The sequence below is a fragment of the Natrix helvetica genome (assembly GCF_964273705.1).
Source record: "Natrix helvetica genome assembly, chromosome: 5".
In the NCBI taxonomy this organism is placed as follows: Eukaryota; Metazoa; Chordata; class Lepidosauria; order Squamata; family Natricidae; genus Natrix; species Natrix helvetica.
Window position 1 is genome coordinate 27464117 of NC_138551.1, and position 20697 is coordinate 27484813.

At 39.1% G+C, this 20697-nt stretch overlaps 1 protein-coding gene and 1 long non-coding RNA gene across 2 annotated transcripts; one reads left to right on the top strand and one right to left on the bottom strand.

Annotated features, from left to right (window-relative positions):
* Positions 1-174: 174 nt before the first annotated feature.
* Positions 175-2423, bottom strand: LOC309393493. The gene is made up of 3 exons (XR_014175598.1): positions 2363-2423; positions 1173-1236; positions 175-502 (listed from the first exon to the last, which is right to left on the bottom strand). It is a non-coding gene; the product is annotated as an uncharacterized lncRNA (long non-coding RNA).
* A 584-nt stretch (positions 2424-3007) lies between these two features.
* Positions 3008-16641, top strand: LOC309392344 (protein C3orf33). Its single transcript, XM_081953466.1, has 5 exons — positions 3008-3165; positions 6930-6989; positions 9218-9371; positions 12610-12770; positions 14183-16641. The coding sequence occupies exons 1-5, from the start codon at positions 3082-3084 to the stop codon at positions 14447-14449; spliced, it is 726 nt and encodes a 241-aa protein (XP_081809592.1). The 5' UTR covers positions 3008-3081; the 3' UTR covers positions 14450-16641.
* Positions 16642-20697: the final 4056 nt, after the last annotated feature.

Consider the following 20697-nt stretch of genomic DNA (forward strand, 5'->3'; position numbering starts at 1 on the left):
AAAAAACTTTTGAACTAACTGTTAAGCACCTTGAAGAAATTGCTGGCCTTTTAAATTGGTTCACTTCAAAAATAAATTCATGATAATTTAACAAAAATGTTTACTGGATTCTTTAAAATATTTAATATTTTATAAATATTTAATATTTAAAACATTTGCAAACCGGTAGCAAAGGTAAGTTGATTTCACCTCTGGATTGCAGAGATGTTAAACAGTCAAGGTTTACGATACTCAGATATTTTTCAAGAATCCCTATCTCTTCCAATAAGAGAATGGCAAGTATCTGCGGGATAGATGGTGCCAAGAGTATACAGGTGGTCCTTGACTTACAACAATTCATTTAGTGACGATTCCAAGTTAAAACAGCACTGAAAAAAGTGACTTATAACTCTTCTTCGTACAACTGCTGCATCATCCCCATGATCAAAATTCACATGCTTGGCAACTAGTTCATATTTATGACATTTGCCGTGTCCTGTATCATCTGATCACCTTTTGCAACCTGACAAGCAAAGTCAATGGGAAAGACAAATTCATTTAACAATTGCATTACTAACTTAAGAACTGCAGTGATTCACTGAACAAGTGGAGCAAGAAAGGTCATAAAATGGGGCAAAATTCACTTCACGTCTCACTAAGCAACAGAAATTTTGAACACAATTGTGGTCATAAGTTGAGGACTACCTGTACTGTATACTGCATAGTACAGTGATGGCGAACCTTTTCAGTCTCCGAGTGCCAAAAAGCGAGCGTGCGGGCAGTACCGAGTGCCGAAAAGGGAGCACTTCACGCACACACGCTCATCTGAACCACAACTAGGAAGAGGAGCTGCCCAGGGGCTGTGCGCGTATTGGAAAATGAACTGCCAGTTTCTGCCATGCACATGCGCACCAGCCACCAAGTCTTCCGGTTACTGCCGCATGTACATGTGCCGATCAGCTGGCCGGTGCGCATGTTTATGCCGGAAAACAAGACCAGCTTGCACAAAGGTCAGCTGATCATTGTGTGTGCATGCGTGCCAGAAACACGGAAGAGGAACGGGCAATGCCATACGTGCCAGGTGACATGACTCCGTGTGCCATTTCGGGCATGCATGCCATAGGTTCGCCATCATGGGTATAGTATGTACTCAATGGTCAAAGATGAGTCTCTATATTATATTTTTCACTTACCACCCCTTTTTCAATCAAAAGAACTTCTAGAATGGCGGCAAATTCCTGCTCAAAAGCTTTCACTCTAAACTTCAGGATACAGAAAGAATATTAGAAGAGAAAAGGGGGAAAAAACATTTGCAGATAAAATACTAGGTTCTAAATAATAAGATATTGCATACAACCATGGGAGAGAGAGAATCTTTTGAAACTGATTCACATCATCTCTCTGATCCATGGATAAAATAGTGCAGCAGTTTGGTGCAGCCTTGTTTCTATCTATTATTTATTTATTTATTTATTTATTTATTTATTTATTTATTTATTTATTTATTTATTTATTTATTTATTTATTTATTTATTTATTTATTTATTTATTTATTTATTTATTTATTTATTTATTTATTTATTTATTTATTTATTTATTTATTTATTTATTTATTTATTTATTTATTTATTTATTTATTTATTTATTTATTTATTTATTTATTTATTTATTTATTTATTTATTTATTTATTTATTTATTTATTTATTTATTTATTTATTTATTTATTTATTTATTTATTTATTTATTTATTTATTTATTTATTTATTTATTTATTTAATTTATAAACCGCCCCCTCTCCCCGAAGGGACTCGGGGCGGTGTACAGACAATATACAAAAAGAATAAAGCAACACACAAAACCAGACAAACCAACTTAAACACACAGTCCGTACAAAACTAAACTATTTTACGATGATTAAAATAGTACCAATTAAAAAGCAATTTAAAACCCCAAAATTTAAAAATTTAAAACAAATTCAGATTGTAGGGATTATTATAATTACTCATTGAGTTCCACAACAAAGTTCTTAGGCTTCCCTATCTTGAGTCCTATGATTATTTTGTCAAGGAGCATGAAGCTCTCATTTTCCAGTAGTATCCACAGAATCAATGTAGCAATCTTTATTTTGCCTTTATATACTGATACATCATCACTACCTATGTACAAAAGGGCAGAGGTTATAATGAGACAGTGCTTTCTTCATTTGTCCCCAGCAGATACCTCAGCCCTTTTCTCTAAGTCATATCTTCATTTACAGATTTTTTAGTGTATCATTCACAAAGTTTTAAAAACTTAATTTTTAATCTCTTCACCCTTTACCAGCAAAGTATCTCTGAGTGTCACCTGTTGAGTAATTAATATATGGGAATTTGAGGTATTCACCTTTATTTATGGCTACAAAGTAGCAACTCAGTATCCTCCAGATGTTTTGGATTGCAACTCCCATATCTTTCCTCAGGCCCTGTTGGTTGAGGTTCATAGATACCAAACACAGCAGCTTGTCCTGCATGGGGAAATATTTAATTATCTTAAGCTTATCAGCGGACTCGTTTATAATCTGTGCTGTGCAAAACACAACAGAACAGGCTTCCTTAAAAACTCACAACAACTGGATTCAGGTCTATGGTGAATTCTCAGTCTTCCAGGGCACGGTTGTCCCAAAGGTGCTTTGTGAAAAGGCAACTGGACTTTGTTTTGTTTTCCTGGAAGATGTTTCGCTTCTCATCCAAGAAGCTTCTTCATCTTCTGAAGAAGAACGGAAATCTTGCAGCACCGAAGAAGCTTCTCGGATGGGAAGCAAAACGTCTTCAAGAAAAAAGCAAAACAAGAAGAAGGTCCAGTTGCCTTTTGAAAAAAGGGACAGCTGGATTCGGGATCACACGCAGGAGGGCTTGTACCGGGGGCGGCCCTCCACCCAAAGGCACAAGAGACGCTCCGTTCTGCAGCTCCGACTTCAACGCAAAGCGCGTCTCCAAAAGGCCTTCGGGTGCTTTCGCAGAGACGCAACTCATCTCAGCGACCAGAAAGCGGCGCTGCTGCTGCAAGGCCCGAGGGAGCCGCGGCGTCAGGAAGCGACGGGCCGCGACGGCTGGTAGGCGACCATGGCCGGGCAGCGGGGCGGAGAGCCGCCGAATTATGTCTCGCGTCTTTCCGAGTGGGCGGACGCGCATCTCACCCTCGTCCGGGTACGCGCCGGGAATAGGTGTGGGCGAAGCGGAGGGTCCGCCGTGCGTAATTTTTGGGCTGCGCTGAGCAGCCGCTGCCTGAGGCTGGAAGCGGGGCTGCTGGAGCCAGCTTTGCTCCGGTTCCAACTACAGCAAAAATGGCAGTTAATTTATAATAGTATCTTAGTATATAGTAAAGGGGTAGAGAGCTTCTACAAGAGGCCGAGTTTCCTTGTGCTTTTCCTTCGTAGCCTGTAGCCTTCAACCTCGGCCTTAAAAGGCTATAAAGTGAGGCATGTCGGAATGGCCATCAGTCCTGGGCTTAAATGACAACCATTGTGGTCTTTTAGGATCTGGTTTATCGCTCTGTGTCTTCTTCACACATCCTACGTTCCACAGATATAAGAAACGGATGTGCCTGTGTTGTTTGAATGAACGGTTTAATTGCATAGAAGAAAACCGTCCTGTGTTCCAGTTATTGTGAATAACATAAATATAATTTCTATCTGGAAAATGTGTCTTGAGACGGCTTAAACCGAATAATGGTGCATTATGTATCCTTTCAAAGACATTCAGATAACGCATGATCTTGGGGAGATGGGTGTGAGTGTGTGTGGAATCATAAGGGTTCCTAAGTTGAGGGATCTTGTTAATTGATCAGAATTGTTTTATTCCATACTGTAATTTGTGGAAGGCCCAGCTGTCATTGTCAAAAAGTATGGAGGTGGTAGTTGAAAAGTTCTGGGAGGCATCAGATTCCTAAACTGAATTCTATGCATCTGCTGAATTCAAGGCATGGACATGGCAAGGCATTTCGACCGAAAAAAACCCTATGATTGCAACATTATTTTTTTCAGACTATCTGAAATCTTAGTGTAAGAACTTTGAACATTTATAGCAATATAAATTAGGTTTATGAAAAGGTCTGCAAATTCATTGCTGGAAAAGATCTTTCTTTATAATAAAATAATGAAGTAACAGTGTTATTTACAGTATTTTTAAATTAGGTTGTAGAAGTTAGCAAGCAGGTGTATAAACATGAGGTAATAATAATGGCATTAACCAAGATGGGTTCAATTTCTGATAACTTCAGTGTCATAGTAGTTTGTTACAGTACAGGCAATCCTCAACAACTATTCATTTAGTGACTCTGAAATTAACGGCATTGAAAAAAGTGACTTATGACCAGTCCTTGCACTTATGACCATTGCAGCATCCCCATGGTCACATGATCAAAATTGAGAAGGTTGGCATCTGGCGTGTATTTGTGATGGTTGCAGCACTTTAGGATTATGTGATTGACACTTGCAAACTTGTGAGCCAACTTCAAAGTCAGTGAGGGAAGACATATTTGCTTAATGACTCCATGTTTCATTTAATTGCAATGATTTGCCTAACATTCATGGCAAAAAAAGGTTATAAAACCAGAGACAACACAGCAACAAAATTTTGGTCTGAATTGTGGTCATAAGTCAAGATTACCTGTATAGAGTTTGTCATTATAATTTTGGGGATTTTTTCCCCAATTTCCTCATTTAGTTTACTGTGTAGAATTTCCATGCAAGGACTAAACTAGTACAACCCTGCTTAATTTTTTTGAGGTCAGCCAAGGTCAGTTAATTAAGAACATGAATTGTGTACCATAGGTGGAAACAGTATTAATTACCGAATATCGAAGGAAATACGTTTCAAAGTTTACAAGTGACACACAAAAGGTACTTTCTATTTGCTTGCAGCAAGCCTTTGTAAGTGCCGGCATCTTCAAAAGGGCTTTCCTGCAAATTGGTTCTGATCCCTTGGAGACCCAGATCTTAACCCATAGGACACAATCTGAACCCCCAGAATTGCATACAACTCTTGAAAATGTTGTTTATGACCACTTACATTTCTAGAAGTGTTTTCAACTAGTGATTTTTAACGATGAAATATTTGATAGAAGAACTATGTTAACTAATATAACCTTTAAGTAAGGTACATAAAATCAAATACATTTTGTGGTGATATGCACTAATTTGCATCTTCTATGTGCCACTCAGATGCCATAAATATCCCTCAGCCTGCAACAATTGCACACCCTGCCCAACACAATTTAAGGTTTTAAAGATTTCAAGCAATACTTTGAATGGACTCTATAAAATGGAAACCAACATAACATGATGTGTACAAAATACATATAGTTTACTAATTGCATTTTGCACAGATTGAAGCTTTTGGGTAGCTCACAATACATTATGTAGTTGTGGTGTGTTTTTATTTAGAACTATAAAGTGCTATGGTTCAATCTCCAAAATGTTATAGAACAGCGATCCCCAACCTTTTTGGCACCAAGGTCTGGTTTCACGGAAGACAATTTTTCCACAGTCCAGAGGGGAGGGATGTTTTTTGGTTTCACTCACTTGCCTGCTCACAGTACCGGTCAGTGGCCATGGGATTGGGGACCCCTGTTCTAGAGCATGAAATAACACAAAATATATGTTGTATGTACACTTAAAACAGCAGCTATTTTTCTCAGGGTTATATGGCAGGTAAAGAGACATTTCCAAATTCAAAGCACCTGTCACATTCATCTTCCCTGAGTCTTCGCGATGCCTGGTTTCGGGTCGACGTTTGGGACTCAGGACCCCAGACAGCACCTCGGAGTTTGGGGGAGCTAGTTGAGTTTTTAAGGAGGATATGGGTTAATGTCAGGGTTCCAAGTAACACCCCTACCAAAAGAAGGCTTCGAGGCTTTACTTTCCTCAAAGTTCCATTTTATTAGAAATGTCACAGTGGCGCATCTGGGAAAACCCGAATCTGAAAGTTTCCAGGTTTTCCCCACCCAAACGAAAGTTCAAGTCCCTGCCAAGCACCCACATGTCCATCACATTGTCTGATCACTGTCCCAACTGGAGATGCCTCCCAGTCACATCACTCCAGGTGCAGGGCAAGACGTCCTTGACTCTCTTAGAAAGGAATGTTACTTTGAGTAGATCTATCACACTCCATATGATCCTCCCTCCCAATTTCCCACAGCATTAAATGTGGCAGGTCTGAAGGCCCAATGCAAAAGATGGCTTCCAGGCCTAACAGCAGCCTTTGTACATCAGATTTTAAATACTGGTAGTCCTCAACGTATGACCATAATTGAACCCCAAATTTCTATTGCTAAATGAGATAATTGTGAATTTTGCTCCATTTCTTGCCACAGTTGTTAAGTGAATCATTGTAGTTGTTATGTTAGTAACAATGGTTGTTAAATGAATCTGGCTTCCCCCATTGACTTTACTTGTCAGAAGGTCGCAAAAGATGATCACATGACCACAGGACACTGCAACCATCATAAATATAACCAGTTGCCAAGCAGCCAAATTTTGATCACATGATCATGGGGATGCTGCAACGGTCGTAAGTGTGAAAAATGGTCATGAGTCACTTTTTTCAGTGCCTTTATAACTTCAAGCCGTCACTAAATGAACTGTTGTAGGTCAGGGACTACCTATACTCCTCAGCTGAAATTCTTCATACTCAGAATTATCTAGTTCCAAATTTGCAGAATGATTTCAATTTAATAAAAGATTAAAATAATAAACCTATGAAGTTTGGAGATTTTGTGACTTAGTTTTTTAAAACTTAGATATATTTGTGACTATTATTTATTCCATTTTTAGGCAGCAATTGGTATTAAAAATGCACATATTGTATTTTGTAGATCATATTCATAAGACTGAGATAAAGGATATGCTTAGGTCTCACACTGTGAGATGGAAATACATGTTTTTGAAATAATTTATGACTTTTTTCCCTAGAACATAAGTACTGGATTGGCAATAGCTGGAGTGATTACACTTGCAAAGAGTATCAAATTGGTAAGTTACATTTTGAGTATAAATATATATTGAGTATATATATTTAATTTTAGGAAGCACATACCGTTGTATCCAATAAATTGGAACAATAAGTTAATACCGAGCATGCTACTTGCTCATGTACAACTTGCAGCCAAGTCTTATTTTAATGTAGCCTGTTTTGTTTCAAAGAAATACCAAAACTTTTTATTACTTATTGTTAAATGAGGACTACCTGTTCTGTCTTTTCAAAGAAAAATAGAAAGTAGATTTATATTGCTTTGAATCTTGTTTGCCTTTTTGGGCAGCATTTTAAAAACTATCAACCATTATAGTTTATAGGTTTTAGGGATCTCACTTTATTCATTTGGCCTCAGAAGGCCATCTTCTGAAATACAGAATGTCGCTGACTGAAATGATGGCACAGAGATTTTTCATTAACAATCCTATTTGATGGATTTTTCTAAATAAGGAACTTGCAAAATCTTTCACTAATGGATGTAAGAAAAGAAAGCCCTTAAATATTTGCAGAAGTTTATACTAGTAATCACAACCTTAATGTATTGCTGCTGTACATATTGAACACTGAACTAAGCTTCTGTGTACTTGGGGTCTTCATTTACAATGAAAAACTTTGTTGCCATAAATATTCCCAATTTTTATTTTATTTTAAGTTTAAAATATGCTTGTTGCTTCTTTTTTTAAAAAAAGTTGTTTTAGACCTTGAATTGCCATACTGAGTACATTTCTTGGAATTATGTTACTCAGTTTATCTACAGACCTTCACAATTACTTTCAAGGGCTTCTATGTTGATGAAGAGGCCTTGTAAGAGGACAAGAGAGACATTGTACAAATAATTTAAATCCTAAGTGTTCTAACCTTCATATAATAGGGGTGGGATGTTATATGAATAGCATACCCCAAGGACTAGTCTGGTAGGAAATACTAATTGTATAGCAACTCCTTTCTTCTTGTTCTTACTTCTTTTAAAGTAGGGTTTCAACTGAAGAGGCCATCTAAATTTATTTCCCTATAAAGTATGAAAACATTCTATGTTAAGTAAAATTCAGGGTGATTGTTTTTATAAGTTTTCTATAAAGCATGTTTTATTTGGATATAAATTGTATACATCAAAGTGTTCATTTAGATAAAAATTGCATGTTTAAAGTGACTTTCCTGAAACCACTGATATTCAATCTTCATAGCACTTTATAGAGTGAGAATTAGTAATAAAAGGAGCTTTTTATAATACAATGGATATATATATTGAAAATTTCGACCAAGTGAAACTAATAATGATTTTGCAGTTATTATATGTATTCCAATATATAAAATAAATATGTTGTGTAATTACATAATTAATTTTATAAAGGAATAAATATGTAATACATTGATATTTTTTATCCTGCCTTTGTTATTTTCATAAATAACTCAGAGTGAGAACATACCGAATACATCTTCCTTCTCCTATTGTCCTCAAGACAACAACCCTGTGAAGTGGGTAGGGCTGAAAGAGAATGAGTGGTCCAAAGTCACCCAGCCAGTTTTCTTGCCTAAGGCAGGACTAGAACTTCCAGTCTCCTGGTTTCTAGCCTTCTCCATGAACCACTAGACCAGTGATGGCGAACCTATGGCACGCGTGCCACAGGTGGCACGCGGAGCCATTTGTCATGTGCGCGCTGGCCAGCTGAGTTCACCGTTTTTAAAAGCCATTTTTCACCCTCCCCAGGCTCCAGAGACTTTATAGGAGTCTGCGGAGGGCGAAAAGAGCCTCCCCCGCCCCCCCGGAGGCCCTCTGGAGGCTTCAGGGACCGTCCGGAGGCTTCCCTGAAGCCTTTGGAGCGCTCAAAACGACCCTCCGAGCAAATTGGAAGTGACTTCTGGTTTGCTCGGAGGGTTGTTTTAAGCTCTCCGAAGGCGTCAGGGAAGCCTCCAGATGATCCCTGAACCTCCGGGGGGCGGGGGAGGCTCTTTTCGCCCTCCGCAGGCTCCTATAAAGCCTCTGGAGCCTGGGGAGGGCAAAAAACGCATGTAAAAAGGCGGGGAGCGCCTGTTGTGGGCGCATGCGTACTGGGAGGTCGCGCATTGCATTATGGGTGCAGCACACCTGCACACGACCCCCCTGCGCTCTCCCCACTTGTGGCACACGAGCCAAAAAAGGTTCGCCATCGCTGCACTAGACCAAATACTGTATGCCCACATTTATATTCTTATACTATTTGTTTATAGTCTTTTTTCTTATGAATAGACAGCCAAATTCACAAATGCTTTGAAAATACCTCCGGAATTTATTGAGAAGAATGTTAAGCTACGTGGACAATTACATCGAATAACTGAGCAAGGATTAGAAATTGAACATGTACCTATTACCCTTCCAATCATTTCCTCTCTGCAGAAAAGATGTAAGTAAGACGAGTAACTTCATAGTGGCTAAGTTAATTTTTTTTTACAGGTTTGAAACATTTTTAGAGGTTTGAATTTAAGGAATTCTAAACATGAGTGAGTGGCCACCTTTAGAAAACTCATATGAAAAGGAACCTATATTTTACCATGTAGTTGTATGTTAATTAGAGTTCTGCAATATTCAGATTCAAAGTAGGCAAGAATGCTTTGGATGTGATATGAGAATCCTCACTACCTCTGGAGGTTGCTTCTTAAAAGGACTTCAACTTTTCCCCAAGCTGGCACTTTTTCCTAGCACCTTGGTGTTTAAATTAAGGAGGTGTTACATAATGGGGTAGTGGAAGCTCTAACTGTTCACTACAACACTAAAACTATTGATAGAGAGTTGGGTGGGAATGAAGATAGACATGTTCATGTGCTCTTCAGCCATATGGATGACTTGAGTCAAATGAGACAATGTCTTTCAGCCTGAAATCCCACAATAGCTTTACAAGTAGTTCTTGTTTAGTGACTACCTCACTTAGCAAATGTTTGAACTTATAGTAGTGATGAAAAAGTAACTTTATGACCAGTGCTTGTATTTACATTGGCAGATCTGTAAAGCAAAGAAAACCTGAAGACAAGCACGCTCATAATTTTACTTAGTGACCATTTTACGTAATGACCAAGTGGCCTGTCTCAATTATGGTAAGGAGATGAGGACTATCTGTAAGAAGATAAAATGGAGGCATACTTCATCTGAGTTTCTGGAGGAAAAAAATGAGATAGGAAGGGAGAAAAATAATGTGTTTATTTTAGTAGGTTTTAACCCCTACAGAGGAAATGATTCTTTAGGCCAGCGATGGTGAACCTTTTTTGGCTCGCGTGCCACAAGGGGGGGGAGCGCAGGGGGGTCGTGTGCGGGCGTGCCACACCCATAATGCAATGTGCGACCACCCCAGTGCGCATGCGCGCACATTGCGCAACCACCCGCTTTTTACATGCTTTTTTCGCCCTCCCCAGGCTCCAAAGGCTTTATAGGAGCCTGGGGAGGGCGAAAAGAGCCCCCCCGCCCCCCCCCGAAGACCCTCCGGAGGCTTCAGGGACCGTCCGGAGGCTTCCCTGAAGCCTTCGGAACGCTTAAAACGACCCTCCGAGCAAACTGGAAGTGACTTATAGGAGCCTGGGGAGGGCGAAAAATGGCTTTTAAAAAGGTGAACTCGCGTGCCCTGACAAATGCCTCTGCGTGCCACCTGTGGCACGCGTGCCATAGGTTCGCCATTACTGCTTTAGGCCTTTCTAACATGAGTTGACTAAACTTCAAGGTGGCTTACATGGAATCTTCTTTCATTTTACCCTTACGACAGTAGCCATGTCAAATTGGTTGGGCTGGGTGAAAGCAATGGGTTCAAAATCACATAAAGAATTGCCATGGCTACGGGCAGACTTCAACTTCGTTCGGTCCTAGTCCAAACACACAACATTACGCTGCTATGCTACACCGCACTGGCTATTCTTGACTGCTACTTTAGCACCCTATTACGCTGGGGAAGAAAAAGGTTAATCACAGACTATGGGTGAGGTTAAAAATTAAAAAGAAAGAACTGGAGGCAGAGATTAAGGTTCAGACTGCTTTGAATGGAGTAGATTAAAGAGTATATTGATAATCTTGGAATACTCTATTCTTTAGCTGTCACTGGAATCACTGGCGGTAGCTGTTGTGAGAAGTGCCTTTGTACAGTTATATGTGGTATGCCAACTACATCCCTTTCCCAGCCTCATCAGTTTTGACAGTGATTATTTATGCCTTGACTACATCCATGTTGGCTACTGCAGTGTATCCCTGTAGAAAATAAGGAAAATGATCTTGACAGAGTTAGGCAAGATCTGCTACCAAAGCAACAAGGAAAAAAATATGACTTAAATCCAAAACAAGGAGAAAGTCCAAAATAAGTGGCTCAAACAGAACTTCCCTAATTCATTGGATTGTAAGAAACAGAAAAAGGTTCTGCACAAATAAACTTGCAAGATTCTGTTAAGATAGCCCCTCCATAGAGTATCTTTATTCTTCCTGATTCATGATCTGGTCTATCTGACTTCAAGATGGGACTACCTATGAAAATGTCCCATGAGATGGGACAACCAATGAATTTCCCATGACATGGAAATGTGCAGAAGTTGTAGTTATGTAAAATATATCAGCTACTGTAGATTGTTAAATGGGGAATATTATGTCTACACATAAAAACCCCCCACCCTGTGCTACTTGCCAGATGTTTTCTGGAGACAGTTTAAAATGCTGGTATTGACTTTTGAAGGCTTAAACGGTTTAGAGTATGAGTTTAAGGACTGTTCCTTTTGTTACGGTTGTCAAGTTGTTAAGATTAGCAGGAGAGGTCCTTTTGAAGAAGCCTTCACTGTCAGAAGTTCAGATTTCTGGGTGTGTGGGAAGGGAAAGTTGCATTTGCTTCTTGCTTTTTCTATGTTTAGGAAATAGATAAAGATGTGGAGGGAGGGTTGCTAGACTTGTTAGAAAGTATTAATGTTTATTTTGTTGTGAATTTTAAGTTCTGTTTTATGTTTTGTTGTTTTGAGCTGTGTTGAGAACTCACCAGAGCTGAAGGGCAAGTTTTGAATCAAATAAAATCTCTTCAGTGTTTCTTGCTTCAGAAAACAAAAACCTATTTTTATCCTGCATTTTTTATACTAACAGTAATTGCAGCAATATATACAATATATTTTAAAAATGAATAAAAAGTAATGCTAAAAATACAGAGCCTACATCTTTCAGACCTGCTTTATAGATTACCTGAATTGATTTCAGTTTACATAAATGCACATTACTTAACATTTTCTATACTCACTTGAAGTAGGTATTTATTATTACTTTCTGTCACCATCAACACCATGCTGTGAATTCAAAGCCTGTAGTGAAGCAGTTCTTTGTCATTTCTGTCATTCCGTGATTTAGAGAAAGAAGACAAATGTGCAAATTATTCCCGTTCTAGTTTCTCCGTGCATGGAACAGTCACTTTTGGATAACTGATTTCTGAAATAGTTTTTAGCTTTCTTCAGTCATAGAAAATATTAACAGCTTTAGCAATAAGAACATTTATTTTGCCTCCTAGAATCTTTCATTTAAATCTTGGACAACAAAATTCTAGTTTATCTTTCCCCTTTAATTGTTTAGATCAATGACCTAAATGTGGTGTTTTTACTAATGCTTAATAAAACAACAATACATATATATCATTTTAGGGCATTCAAATGGTTTGTTGCTTGTCAGGCTTGCTGGTGTGGAGTTAACATCTGATGGTTTAATCTGGTTAAAAGAAGAAATGAAACCTTCACAAATGATTTGGTTCCAGCTTTTGGGCAGAAAGGAATCATCACTTGATTGCTTCGTAATAATAAAAAAGGTAAGTAAATGTTCAGAGGGAATAGAAGAGCTTACATGAGCGCAAACCATAAGTGTGCTTAGTGTGAAATAATTTATGCTGAGTTCAGTTACTCTTACTCCTAAGTAAAAACTTGCAGTAAGGTCCTGCATCAATTCTGGATTCAGAGATGCTGGTAATGTTATGCAATGTCCGAGACCCGTAATGGCGAACCTATGTCACGCGTGCCACAGGTGGCACACGAAACCCCCTCTGCGGGCATGCGAGCTATTGCCCCAGCTCAGCTTCACGCACATGCACACATGTCTCCCTCTGGACAGCTGAGTTTTGGGTCTGTGCCCTGCATATGGGAGACGTACGTGCGTGCATGCACGGGGGGGTGCGGCACACCCCTTCCACACCCCATTTTTGGTCCCAAGAGGCTCCAGGGAGGTCTGCGATGCCCAAAATGGGGCACGGGTGTGTGTGTCACACATTCATGCGCAGGGGGTTGCACATGCATGTGTGTGGGGGTCATGCACACGTGTGTGGGTGAGGGAAGCATGGGGGTCACGCACACATGCGCCTGGGAGTCACGCACACATGCGCCTGGGGTGGGACGCATGGGTTGTGCATGCACATTGCATTATGGGTGTGGGCACGCAGGCGTGTGCTGTTGTGTGTGTGTGCTTTCGTCACGTGAGGACAGAAAGATTACCCATCACTGTCCTAGACCTTGACAAACTATTGTATTGGAAGTGGAGGGAGAAGAGTTTGGTGCGCAGGTGAGAGTTTATTGCTGGTCTTAGCCTATGGCAGCTGCCCTCCAACATCTTATTCCCTGGAATCTCCAACCAACATTGCCAAAAGTTGCAAATGTAGAAATAGTAGCCGCGGTGCATCCAGAAGTAAAGGTAGTTTTCAATTTACAACTTTCAATCATTCTCGGATTGAATCAGAATCTCTGTTATTAATCAAAGTGTTTGTTAAGTAAGTCACACTCAATTTAAAATCTTTTTTTTTGCTACAGTTGTTAAGTGAATCATTTCAGTCATTAAAAGAATCATGCAGTCATTAAGCCAATCCAGCTTCCTCCTGGACTTTGCTTGTCAGAAGCCAGCTGGGAAGTTCACAAATGGGGATCACATGGTCCCAGGATTATCATATGCCGGTTGCCAAGGGCCCAAATGTCAACCATGTGACCGATGGGATATATTGAAGGTTGCAAGTGCAAGGACTGTTATAAGTCACTCTTTTTGCTGCCGTTGTAACTTTGAAGGCTCACTACATGGTTGTAAGTCAAGGACCACCTGTATTGAGGTTGGACAATGATGGCATTACTTAAGATCACTTGAGGAATTCAACTTTAATGTTTGTTCTTTACTGGCATGGACATAGTATGTAATATGTGAATTATATGTCTTTTGTAAAATTCTAATGTCTTTTTTGAACAGGGGAGATTTTCCAGTATTTGTCTAAATGAAGAGATCTTGCGACGGGGGCTTGGCAAGACAGTTCGTATTGAAGGGTTGGCTCATGAATCCCAGATATACTGGAAGCTTCATAAGAGGCTACTTCAAGCAGAAATGAAAGCTGTGAAAAAAAAGAAAGGGATCTGGAAAGAAGAGACACTCATTGAAAAGTTCAAAGAACACATCAACAATTATAAACTTATCCAAAAATTAAAGCAGTTTGCAATATGGTTGAGAATCCGGCGATGAAAACAATTGCTTGGAGGACCCTAAATGGAGCAGGGAGCAGCATCGTGTTCGCTTCTGTGAAAATGATGTAACTAAGGTCTTAAGAAGATGAAAACATCTGATACCGATGTCTTAAGAAAATGTGCATATACGAAACACATAATTATTGTTTTAAAAAATTATCTACGCTTTTTTCACAAAGAAGAACTCTCTTTAGGCTGCCTAATATGGAAATGTGGAATTACTGGTGATGTATTTTACAAAGATTGCGTGATACATCAGGGAAAAAAAAAAAAGCAAGGAATGGTTTCCATTATTACTTTTTGTGCAAAAAATTGGTCAGCCTTTTTATGATAGGACAGCTATAACACTGATGCTTGACCTTTGGCAACATTATACATGTTTCTAGATCAGTGATGGCTAACCTTTTCGGCAATCAGTACCGAAACTGGAGCGCGTGTGTGCGCTGGAGCACCGAAACCTGGAAGAGAGCAGCTGGCCGGTGCACAAGCGTGTGGTGACCAGCTGCTCTTTCGGATTCCAGCCCGCACATACACACCGGAAAGCTGGTCTTCATGGAAAGACCCGGAAGAGCAGCTGGTGACAGCACGCGTGCTCACAGAGAGAGCTCTGCGTGCCACCTCTCTCACACGTGCCATAGGTTCGCCATCACTGTTCTCGATGCTGAATTTGGTTTAGTTTGGAAGACTGCTTTCTGGCTTCAGTTTATGATGGCCTGATATTATTTAATGCTCTTGGGACAATGGTCTGATTTAGGTTCGTACTGGCGCCGGTTGAAGATGTTTAGCTAATAATTATATAAATTAGCCTCATAAACATTGTGGATTTGGTGCTGTCTGTTCTAGAGGTGGTTCTTAATAGATATGAAGGTACCACACACCACCTATAAATATCAAAGTGTAGCAATTGCAATTCTTGGTTCGTTGCTCCTATAACTATACCACGTTTCTTTCAGAAAAGGAAGAAATTATATCAGCCAAACTACCTTATCTGTACATGGTGTATGCTCTCTGGTCTGTGTCCGTGTGGCTTCATTCCTTTGTTCTGTTTATTTCTCTTTGCTTCGTGATGCCACATGGAAAAATTAAATGCAGCTGCCTGTATAATTTGTTTATCAAAGAGAATAACTAATTTCAGAGCAACCAATGTGTTCAAGAGTCAGTATTACTGCTTATGTTTTATAGACCTTCTAACGTTTTAAGGGACGAAGAAGGAAGTGACATTGAAATTATGGACTTGTGCTCAAGGCAAATTTGTGTTGGATTCGAATGTAAAGATTAATTGACCTGATCATAAGATGTGATCACATGAATAGATTTACTTGGGTAGAACATTATGTATTACTTTGTGTTCTGAACCACTTTATATGCTTAACTAGCACTTGACAACATTTTGAATGGTCTTGCCAATGTAGGTAATATAGAGAGAGAGACTATAGCTACATTGAGAATTAAATCTTATAGAAATATTTATTTTGCTGATCTGTATTGTCTTAAAATTGCTTCAATACAAAGCAATATGTATTCCTTAAATATCAATATATGAAATGCAGTTCTTCAATCCTCCTAATATAGTTATTTTTCCTTGTAACTTTAGCTATACTGATAGTAATTTTGATATTGGTAGAAAGACAACTCTGCCTGGCTAGAAAATGAGAGATTGTGAGTTCTAGTCCTGTCTTAGGCATGAGAGCCAGTTAGGTGGCATTTTGGGGCCAGTCATTCTCCAGTCACTGAGATAAGAGAGTGTGACTATCTCAAGGTTACCCAGCTGGCTTTGTGCCTGGGGCGGGACTAAAACTCACAATCTCTATACCCGAATGGCTCTCTTGGGTGTAATAAGCCCAATTCATTATTCATTGTCTTTAGGGATAAGATTATCTCATTCTTCTCATAGAATGTGTTTAAAGTGTGTTCTTCAGTTAAAAAAACACTCTTCAGATCGGAATGATGACTTAAAGAAATCTTATGAGTATTAAAAACCTGTTTTAAGAATGGAACCGGGTAATATAAGCTGCAGATTTATTTTCCAGATCCAAAGCTCTGCAAATTGCTAGCGCAATTTCCACCACAATTTAAACCTTCCTAATAATGTTAAATACAGCCCTGTTGTTCTACCTGATTTAAAGCATAGCTTTTAAAAAGTGCATTTTATATCGAAGAATGACATTAAATCCTGAGTTCTGTCTTCAAGATTTTATCCTGGTCACTTCATTCAGCATGATTCCACTGGCTGGTATCATAGGCTGATAAATAGTAGCAAAATTATTTCTGGGGGATAAAGGAGATTCATTCGGGCATGTTGCTGTTATATTACAAATACTGTATTTAGTAGAACAATAATGCTATAAAACTTCAGTGGGGAATTGCTCTCCTCTTTCTCTCCATTTATGAAGGGTCCAGCTCCCCAACCATGTCACTTCTAATTATCTTTGGATAAAGTTTCTTCAGCTGGAGCCCATGATGCTTTGCTTTGAAACGACAGTCTCTTCAGGCGAATTGAATAACATCAATGGGGTGTTTCTATGGTTTCAGCCAGGCCAAAACTGGACAGTGATGAAAAGGTGAAACTTAAGCCGGCTGCTCCTAGAGGTCACCGTTCCCCCATTCTAGCCTCCCTCCCTTCAAGCTGTCTGCAAAGCCAATGCATCAGATTGACAATAATTCCTTTTTGCAACCCCTAGGATAAAGAAAAGAGTGCCACTTCCAAAACCTGCATTCTTTCTTAGATGCAAGACTGCTTTGCATATATTAAACATAAGAGCTGATGTGATCTGCCGGTTAAGAATCACTCAGATCTGACTGCAACTGAACTTCCTACTGCTGTAGCCTCAGGCGCATGTAATGACTGTGCTCATTGTACTAACATTTACTTGGTTTGTTTAGTTTTAGTTTGGCTTGCTTTATGTATCACATGAACCAGTCATGGGTGATACATCATAATCTATGGTTTAGCAGTACTGGATAGAAATGAAAAGTGGTTCATTTAGTAACCATAGATAAATCATGGTTTAGGGTTAGTCTTGTGGGAACCCAGATAATAGAAGTGGAATCCTTTTACAGCCAGAAGACACATTTAAAATACAAACGCAAAACAATTGTCTAATACAGAGGGTGACATGGTGATATCTCAGGAAGAGACATGGCTAATAATTTTGTCCAATACGTTCTGTGGTTCAGGATGTGGGATTAAAGCAAAGTCAATGCGTTAGCCTACTATAAGGCTTAAAGCTCCTGTTAAATTAAAATAAATAAATAAAGCAAAATACTGCACGCTGACCATCTGTGATTTGCTACCAAATTTCATTATGTAATGAATAAATTTCATTATTTTGGGAAACTCCAGGGATCACAAAAAATGGGATTGGACCTTTGTGGTTTATAGGTTTCCCCTCCTAGACTCCCTGGGACATGTTCCAGAGAAAATGTGTCTAGTCTTTGCCTTCTCTGTGGATTTAGATAAACCACTTAAGATTGCCTTCTGTCGGTATTTCTCAACCTTAGCAACTTGCTAGGGAATTCTGGGAGTTGAAGTCCACAAGTTTTACAGTTGCTTGGATTAAGAAACACCGCTTTATGCCATTGCAAATTAGAATCACCATTAAAAGGTTGTTTCCTACATAATACATTGGAAAATATTTTGAATGATAGGAATATCCCACATAAACTGAAGAAACAGGTATTTTTTCTTAATTTGTCATGTAAAATTAATAGAGCAATTGACAAGGGCAGGATGGAGCAGCCCTTTTCTAGCTGCGGTTGTGTTTTGTTTTAAAAGAGAGCACTTTCTTCACTAGAGAGCGATCCCACGCATGTAAAGCAGCAGTTACATAAACAATACACCCCAAACTTCCTTGCCTCTTTCTTATTGGAGGAGAATTTGAAATAGGTGAATGAGAGCAGCTTGGTTCTCCCAGCAGACTTTGAACCAGCAAACAATAGAGGCAGGTTGAATTGGACAGAGGCGAGAATAATCTGGAATTCCTGGTGCTGGATTATACCAATCCTGGGCTTCTTAAAATGAAAGTAAAAAGCAGTGGCTCTGCAGCATTTTAAAAATGGGCATGAAATAGGAATTTGCAGCCAGTGATGTAGGACACATATCCGAGTGGACCTACACTGAAACAGATTAGTGCTGTGCTGTGTATTCTGGTTTTTTTTAAAAAAGAAAAAAAACACCATTGATTTCAGTGTGGATTGCTTCCCCCCCCCCAAAAAAAATGAATATAATACAGTGACATTTTCATAAACTCTGTCCAAAGATTTTGCACTTACTTTAGTGGTGAGGTGGCCCGTGTCCATGTAAAGGGTCTTGTCTTACAGGTTTTTCTTCTTGATGCCCTGCACTTTAATTATTTAGTTATTTAAAATAATTAATAAAGCCTCTCTCCTCACAATTTGTGCAATGGGCAATCAATAACAATAAAAACACAGTACAAAACCAAGCATAATTCAACGAAATCAAAGATAACACAGACTCAAGGCTGGCAGTGAACGTATATACAAATAACACCTACCACAGCATGGACTCCCTTGCATTTCGGTCCAGTGTGCTGGAGAGAAGCCCTTTTTGTGTGTGGTTCCGCAGAATACTAATATGGTAAAAGGGAAACAGAAGGATTTCATTTCAGGATGGGCAAACAGATTGCAAAGGAATGGAAGCAGTATAGTAATTGCTTTACCCTTCTGTTCAATTGTGGTCTCTGAGACTGCTTGGAAATGACCTTGCAATTTCCTTGGCAGGGTTTTTCCGAAGCGGTTAGCCATTGTCTCCTTCCTAGAGCTGAGAAGAAGTGACTGGCTTCCAAGGTCCCCCAATTGGCTTTATGCCCAATGTGGGACTGGAACTCACAGTCTCCCAGTGTCTGGCCAGTGCCTTAACCACTATATCTTCCTGTCTCTCTATACCAAAATATCACTAGCTTTATCTAGTACTGCTGCATCTCGGCCAGGGGCTGCACTGCTACCTTGGGCAATTTTGCTAAAGCCACCTTTGATGCTATCTCCAAGACCTATAGTTATCTGACCCCGATCTCTGGAAAGAGACTGTCTTCACTAAATCTCAGGAGTTCACCGATCATCTGGCAAAAGACCCACACCATCAGAGTGTCTGTGCAAAGAACTCAGGCAGCTGCTGTGGCAACTACCTAAAAGATCCTTTATGTTAAGTTTTTTTTAAAAAAAAAATATATCACTAGCTTTATCTGTTTTACAGTATGAAAGGAGATTCAGAAACACCAACAAAGGCACTGCCAGAGGGTAGTAGGAAAACAAAATTTCTTGGAGAAGAGAACTTGCCAGAACCTAGAAGACAAATTTAGACACAGTATTACTTTTTAAAATTAACTGTAATAAGCAAGCAAATGAAACAATATAAAGTTACTCTATATGCACTGGGTGGATGTTTTTTTTATTTTAAATTTACCTCCTGTGGTGTTCCACGTGGCATTCATGGTGCCTTCACATCTTATTCTTACACCGAATGAGGCAAATTAAATGGAGGAATTGGTTTGAAATTGCACAACCATGTAAACTATGCATTTGTTGTTCATGGTTTATCAACTAAATCCCAATGGCTGAGTTCATAGAGTTCATTAACCTATAATTTACAATGCTTAAACCACAATCAATGAATTCATAGGATACACTCAGCCAAACCAAACCATCTTCGGGATGACTTCATGAGCTGACTAAACGAAGATTTAAAGCTGTCTAATTAGAACTATTCCCTGTCTAATATTGATCCACTTCATCAAACTGATTGGTTTTGAAGAATGCTAATTTTGGTCTGCAAGTATATAGTAAAGCAAAAACTATAAAGCCGTATGATTAGTTTAAGGGAGTTCTAGAAAATGGAATGGGTTAGCAGCATTCTAAAGAATTGTAAATTTTATCACTTGCATACAAGGTCAATGTGATTCTGATGTACTACTAGCTTGGACAGGACTAGAACTCACAGTCTCTTATTTTCTAGCTTGATGTCTTATTTTATTATTATTATTATTATTATTTTTTTTTATTTTCTTAGATTTTTAGACCGCCCCTCTCCCAAAAAGGGACTCGGGGCGGTGTACAGTCAATAATAAAAACATTCACAATATAAGATACATTGGAGGAGGAAATAGACTGTGCTAAGAAATAAATAATTCTAATCTTAAAACATCACAAATAAAACCCCAACCCTAAAATAAAATAAATCCCTGGGAGGTACAACTAAGAAAGTGCCAGGCCAGCTGATTGAAACAGGTG

Coding starts and splice junctions, on each gene's coding strand:
- LOC309392344 (XM_081953466.1), top strand. CDS start 3,082: ATGGCCGGGCAGCGGGGCGGAGAGCCGCCGAATTATGTCTCGCGTCTT. Junction 9,372..12,609: donor TTCCTCTCTGCAGAAAAGAT/GTAAGTAAGACG, acceptor ATATCATTTTAG/GGCATTCAAATGGTTTGTTG. Junction 12,771..14,182: donor GCTTCGTAATAATAAAAAAG/GTAAGTAAATGT, acceptor TTTTTTGAACAG/GGGAGATTTTCCAGTATTTG.